The following is a 7,027-nucleotide window of genomic DNA, read 5'->3' as shown; positions in this document are numbered from 1 at the left end:
CGAGGCTAACCAGCGGACCGTTCACTATCTTGGTCTTTACATGGTCACGGAAATATCATCCGTGACACTATGCATGCTTCCATTATGAAGCTGTTCTTAATTAAGAGGAATCATCATTGCTTCTCGCAAATGAAGGTCTTTTCTTTATGATAGAGAACAATTCCCACACACACAAACACACACCCCAAACGTGCTAATAATGTCATATTTTGCTCTCTAATTGCTGGACGAGTCATTAGATCTCGATCGAGGCAAACATGGATGGAATAAGAATCTTCTTTAAAATATGAAAGCATATTAATGTTATCCACTCTCCAGTATAGATCGTTTTTGCTTGACGCTAGCCTCCCAATTTTCTGACAGACGCATGACGCATCGTGTCCTTGTAGTCGTCGTCGTCTTCTTCGGGGAGCACGTGAGCACTCCTGTTTTGATTAATGTAAATCCTTCATTTTTCAATAATAATAACGATAACTAACGATAACAAATACGGGAAACGGATTTGGGAGGGAGGTGGACCCACCCAGGATTTCAAGTAGGTGGCAGAAACATGGACGATGTCTTGGCATGATCACATTCGTGTCCCGTCCAGCTCTCATTCTGGCACACGTTAATAATAAATACATGCAAGTGGAATGCCCTTCAATCAATGCCTCTCCCTCCCCACCTTCCCCAACCCCACCTGTGCCACTAAATGCTCATACTCGCAGTCCAACCCATACCAAAAGCTCGAAACCATTCTTCTCCTTCACATTTTTATAATCACTATGATATAATAATCCATCAATTCAATTCCAACCAACACATCTATATTTTATTTATTTCTTTCTGATTACTGTCATCGTTATTGCTTTTATTTCATCAGTCTATTCTGCACCGTACTAAACCTTTCCATATTTTCTCCCCTGAGGTAGCGTGCCGCATTGTGTATGTATAGAATATTGTAGCAAAACAAAAGAAAACTGCCCCAAAAAAAAGAAAAACAAAACCATCGATCACTCAAGTTTTTATGCAGAAAAGGAGTTCTTGGATCCGTCAAAGCCATGGTCAACCCACAAACCGAAAAATCGTCTTGTGTTTAGCAGTTCCACTGCCCTCGAGAACAAGGCAAACACCAGACCTCTCATCCCCTCTCCGTATGACAGGAGCACAAACAGAACTTGAGAGACAAAGCCAGCAACAGCACACGCGTCTGCAAATCCACTTGTTTCTTCTCTTAGCCATTTTATCAAATTTACAGGGGTGACTGGTGAGGTCAACCTTCTGATGCTCTCTTCTCTATTCTTCCTTCTTCTACACTTCATTAAATGCTATTACTGCGTTGGGGAAGCATTCTCACGCCCCTCAATTATGCTGAAGAGTACCCTTCAACTGTCTCTTCTGGTCTTCTTTCCATTCGTCCTCCCTTCTTCAGTCTCAATCCTCTCCTTTATTATATCTGTGCTTTCGTGACCTTCGACTTCTTTTATCCGTATCAATTTTGGCCTTGTTCATTCGCCGTGGAATCTCCATCAACAAGATTCTGGCGCGGCGAGAAGAAAATCGCATCTGTATATTTTACCTTTGCTCGTGTTGCGAACTTCCTCTTTCATAGTCGGTGACGGACACGATTTCGTTTTCTTCAAGGGAAACTCCAAGTTACAAGACGCGCCGAAAAGTAAGTGAAATTCGATCGCCCTTCAAAAGTTCTGCTTTCTCTTCCCTAGTGCACTGGTCGTCGGTTTCACACGCTTAGTTGAATAGCTTATTGGCTGGTGCTGAAAATCTGACTCGTGAATCATCTGAGGAATAGGTACCCATTCTTCAAATTACGATTTCCAGGATTTTCTTCCTTGTTCGCGACATTAAATTCCCCGAACAATAGCAGGTTTTCTGAGACCTTTTGACAGGAGCCATGAAGAAAACCTGGTCATTCATCCATATCATAGGTATCCTGTGCCTGTCTAATCTCCTCTTGTCTGAAATCTCTCTGGCTGGCATTCAGAGCATCGGCACGATCACTCCTGGGTTTCAAGGCTCTCAGATGACTTGGATTGACAAAAACGGTAAGTTTCTCATATCGGACAATGGAGAATTTATGCTTGGCTTCATCCCTACACCGAACGACAACTCGTTATATCTTCTAGTAATCGTCCACGGCGACAATTCCATGGTGGTTTGGACAGCAAACAGAGACCTCCCTGTTAGTAATTCTGACAAGTTTGTGTTCGACAAAACCGGTAATGTCTTTCTACAGAAAGGAAGCGCCGTGGTTTGGTCTACAGATACCAAGGGCAAAGGTGTTTCTTCAATGGAGTTACAGGACTCAGGAAACTTGGTGTTGCTTGCTAACGATAACAGTACAATTTGGCAGAGTTTCAGCCATCCAACTGATACGTTATTGCCAAAGCAGGAATTCACAGAGGGAATGAAACTTGTCAGTAAACCTAACCCAAATAACTTGACCCACGTTCTGGAGATCAAATCTAGTGATTTAGTTCTCTCTGCTGGTTTTAAGAACCCACAGCCCTATTGGTCTCTGCAGAAAGATGACCGCAAAATCATTGATAAAGACGGTAACGCGGTGGCTTCAGCCTCCATCACTGCAAACTCATGGAAGTTCTATGATAAAAATAAATCCTTGTTATGGCAGTTCGTTTTTGCTGAAGATTCATCGGGCACAAATTCCACTTGGGCTGCCGTTCTGGGAAGTGATGGTTTCATCACTTTCGCTAATCTCAATGGTGGAAGTTCGATTAATCCCTCGCCAACAAGGATTCCCAAAGATTCTTGCAGCACACCTGAACCTTGTGATCCTTATTACATATGTTCGGATGATAACAAGTGCCGTTGCCCTTCGGCTCTGAGATCTGGTGCCAATTGCAAACCAGGTCTTGTCTCTCCTTGTGATGACTCAAAGGTATCCGCAGAACTCGTGCAAGGTGATGGTGGTCTTGGTTACTTCGCTCTTGGATTCCTTTCGCCATTCTCCAAAACTGATTTGGATGGCTGCAAATCTTCTTGTCTAGGAAATTGCTCATGTCTTGCGGTGTTCTTCCACAATAATTCAGGGAACTGTTTCCTGTTGGATAGTATAGGAAGCTTTGAGAATTCTGATGCAGACTTAGGTTTTGTTTCTTACATTAAGGTCTCGAGTAATGGAGGATCTAGCTCTTCAGGTGGCAGTGGAAGCAGCAAGAAGCACATTGTGGTGGTGGTGGTTATTATCATAACTACTTTGCTTGTCATTTTGGGGCTGCTCTATGTGGGACTTAGATGCTACAGAAGAAAACAAAAATTTGCTGAGTCTGCAAGAGGGAGTTCAGAAGAGGACAATTTCTTGGAGAATATTACTGGAATGCCTGTCCGTTTCAGCTATAAAGACATGCAAACAGCTACTAAGAACTTCTCTGAGAAACTTGGACATGGAGGTTTTGGCTCAGTTTATAAAGGAGTTCTACCAGATGGGTCTCTACTAGCTGTGAAGAAGCTGGAAAGCATAGGCCAAGGAAAGAAAGAGTTCAGGGCTGAAGTTAGCATCATTGGTAGCATTCATCATCTTCATCTGGTTAGGCTTAAAGGATTCTGTGCTGAAGGAACTCATCGCCTGCTTGCTTATGAGTTTATGGCAAATGGCTCATTAGATAAATGGATATTCAAGAAAAGTGAAAGAGAATTCATGTTGGATTGGGATACGAGGTTTAATATTGCTTTAGCCACAGCAAAAGGGCTTGCATACCTGCATGAGGACTGTGATTCAAAGATTGTTCACTGTGACATCAAACCAGAAAATGTGCTTCTTGATGAGAATTTCCTTGCCAAAGTTTCAGATTTTGGATTGGCTAAACTCATGAATCGCGAACAAAGCCTTGTTTTCACAACACTGAGGGGAACTAGGGGATATCTTGCACCAGAGTGGATCACAAACTATGCTATATCAGAGAAAAGTGATGTGTACAGCTATGGGATGGTGTTGCTAGAGATTATTGGGGGAAGGAAAAACTATGATCCTAACGAATCTTCAGACAAATCTTTCTTCCCAACCTTTGCTTTCAAGATGATGGAAGAAGGGAAGTTGAAAAATCTTCTTGATTCAAAATTGAGAATAGATGAAAATGATGAGAGGTTTCATATTGCCATCAAAGTTGCTTTGTGGTGCATACAGGAAGATATGTCTTTGAGGCCTTCCATGACCAAAGTTGTTCAGATGCTTGAGGGTCTCTCTACTGTTCCTAAGCCGCCACCATCTTCTCCCATGGGTTCTCGCCTTTACTCGTCTTTATTCAAATCTATGAGTGAAGGTGGTACCTCTTCTGGACCATCAGACTGTAATAGTGATGCATATCTTTCAGCTGTTAGGCTTTCAGGACCAAGATAAAGGTAAAATGTTTTTTTTTTTTTTCCGGTTTTTTTAGGGGACGTCACCTTGGTTAGCTATCCTTGTATATGGTTCCACACACTTTTTTTTATTTTTATATACTTTGATTGGTTACTCGAGTTTTGTAATGTGAATATCCGCTTATCTAATACACTATAGCTATGTAAGCTGTGTTGAAAGATGTTATCTGGTAGCTTTATGTTTTGCAAAATTGCCAGGAATGGAAAAGATTCTCTTTCGAGGGAAATAGGTCCTTGTAAAGACACAGCAAAGTTGTGCTTATTAAGGACTTACTAGAGGTAGAAGGCAAGTCAATTTCAACAACTATTATATCATCCTGCGTATTTGTTGAACTTGTGCATAATTACATTTTGGACTTCTCTATTCAATTATCAATCCCTTGTGTCACGGATACTGTTGAAACTGCACTGAGTATATAATATGCTCAACTAGCTTAGATTCTGTTGGGTTTGAGACAGAAGAGTTACTAACATAATATAGAATGAATCCACTTCTAATTAATATTTTAGCACATTATATTGTTGTTGGTTGATAAGTTGAAATAAAAATAACGATCAATCAATAAAATGGAGTAACAGAAGGAAAAAGCCGTCATAGGTTGATAGATGGCAATGTACCTTACTTCCTGCAAATTGATGTCATAAAAAAAAAAAAAAATCTGCTGGAGCGAAAACAGAATGAGGAGATTTGAAAAAAGTTTACCTATTAAATAATTTGGCTTCAAGAACTCTAAGAGAAGCAACCTACTATCATACATACTCAACCTCAGGAGCCTTGTCAATTTCATAGAAAGCTATGGCTGATAGATATAGAGGGGGGAAGGAAGAGGTCATTGAAAAATTTTCATGAATTTAGTTTTCCCTTCTGCATAGCAATTGATTAGAAAACAAGACCATTAAATAGTCAAGAAGCTGTAGATATAAAGGGGGAAAAAGAAAAGAAAATTTAATCATAAATTACTAACTTAAGATTCAAAAAGAGTAGCATTTAAAAAGAATTTGCAAAGTGCTTTGAAAAAATGAACCAAAGTTCTTATATGTTGAGGTCTTCTTCTACCCATAATACATGATGTGGTATTACATAGATTCTGTGAAAAGTAAAAAAATAAAAAATAAAAAAGGTAAAATTTGAACAACTTAAGAACTTATATATTTTGAACAAAACAATATGAACTTGAAATTACTCATAAGAGTGGAATAAATCACCATCATATGCACATCTATGAAAAATACTTCTGGACAAAATAAATAGAAAGAGGCAAGATTCAACTACAACGTAGAAAGAAAGAGAGCATTGCCATTATGGCAAAATTATCCTATCAAATATTAATGTAATTTTAGAACATGAAGAAAACTCTAGTCTACAAGTTCTACTTGACATTAAAACATATCGTCATTACAATATGATGACATACAAGCAGTAACGACAATAAATTGTTTCCCTCACACCAAGATTTCTCTTGCTAGCAAAATATTACTGACTTCTATTTAGTAGGGATGCTGTATTTTAAATTTCCTTCCTTTCAAATTCACTGACTTCTATTGTTTACTTATAATGCATTGGGAAGGCTTATATGTTTGATGGCAATCATATATTGCAAGTTTCTTGCATAGAATGAGGAGAGAAAAGGGCAGGTGGGGAAGAATAAGCAGTTTTTACTGCTTCATGATTGATGATAAGGTAAGTTGGCGCATTAGGATACATAACCCTAAACCCATCTATCAACATATGTAGAACTAATTTCAGGGAATATAGCTCTACCATTCAGTCTCATCTTCAGCTTTGCTAGTTATAGATTTATTATTAATTAATATATCAAGAAAGAGTTAGCAAACATCTGCTCAATCATGTTCCAAAAGATTAAGATAGCGTGCAAAAAAATAAACATCTAAACTAATTTGGATTGTCATCTTGTGCAAGATGTTGCTTGTTTCTCATCTAAACTAATTTGGATTCAAAGCTACAACTTTACACACTTAGACTCCTTATTCAAGGAAGAATCTTTTGTGCTTCTGTAATCAATAACAGAGGAAGAATCTGCAACTTAAGTAACTTAAGCATCTAACCATATCTTGAAATGACATTTTATGAGGATAAAAAAATATTGATAACAAGTATCAAAGAAGATGGTGTTTGTGAAAAGACTAAAGCCCCATTTTGGACCCTCTAAAACTAACCATACTATCTACTGGCTCAATCAAAAAAGCTTCTTTGCATCTCTTTAATATTCAAAATTTCAATTTTCTTACAATTATACAAAATATTCGATCCTCTAAAGATCATATAGTAACATTGCTTTATCTTTTGAAAGAAAAACAAAAGTTTAAGTATATAAGAAAATGATTTCACCAAATGTAATTGTAACATCCTTAGTTTTTAACTTTGAATTTCTAGTATTTAAAGGGTAAATTGGTAAAATTAAGTGATTAGAAAATTAATAATGTTTTCTGACCACTAATAAGATTATTGGATCACGACACAACCTTGGAATATGACTATATTAGAGTTGAAGTAAACTAGGGCACAGAGTAAGGCCCAAAATGTTTTTGAGCCTCATTGTATCATCCCTACTGTGAACACAACATGTGTCGCGTCAAATGCGCAAACATCTAAATATATCATATGTGCATTTGAGTCAGAAACGGGAGA

The 7,027-nt window shown here is 38.3% G+C and overlaps 1 protein-coding gene across 1 annotated transcript; it reads left to right on the top strand.

Moving 5' to 3' along the window:
* The first annotated feature begins 888 nt into the window (after positions 1-888).
* On the top strand, positions 889-4,753 carry LOC129303560 (G-type lectin S-receptor-like serine/threonine-protein kinase SD2-5). Its single transcript, XM_054942949.1, has 2 exons — positions 889-1,657; positions 1,793-4,753. Exon 2 carries the CDS (start codon positions 1,895-1,897, stop codon positions 4,355-4,357), a length of 2,463 nt encoding a protein of 820 aa, XP_054798924.1. The 5' UTR covers positions 889-1,657; positions 1,793-1,894; the 3' UTR covers positions 4,358-4,753.
* Positions 4,754-7,027: the final 2,274 nt, after the last annotated feature.

The sequence above is a fragment of the Prosopis cineraria genome, unplaced genomic scaffold (genome assembly GCF_029017545.1).
Source record: "Prosopis cineraria cultivar Desert tree isolate PC_DT_omini unplaced genomic scaffold, ASM2901754v1 PC2, whole genome shotgun sequence".
NCBI lineage: Eukaryota > Viridiplantae > Streptophyta > Magnoliopsida > Fabales > Fabaceae > Prosopis > Prosopis cineraria.
Note: the sequence above shows the minus strand (reverse complement) of the source record. Positions and strands in the feature narration are given on the sequence as shown.

Bases quoted from the DNA above. Each gene is read 5' to 3' on its own strand.
- LOC129303560 (XM_054942949.1), top strand. From the start codon at position 1,895: ATGAAGAAAACCTGGTCATTCATCCATATCATAGGTATCCTGTGCCTG.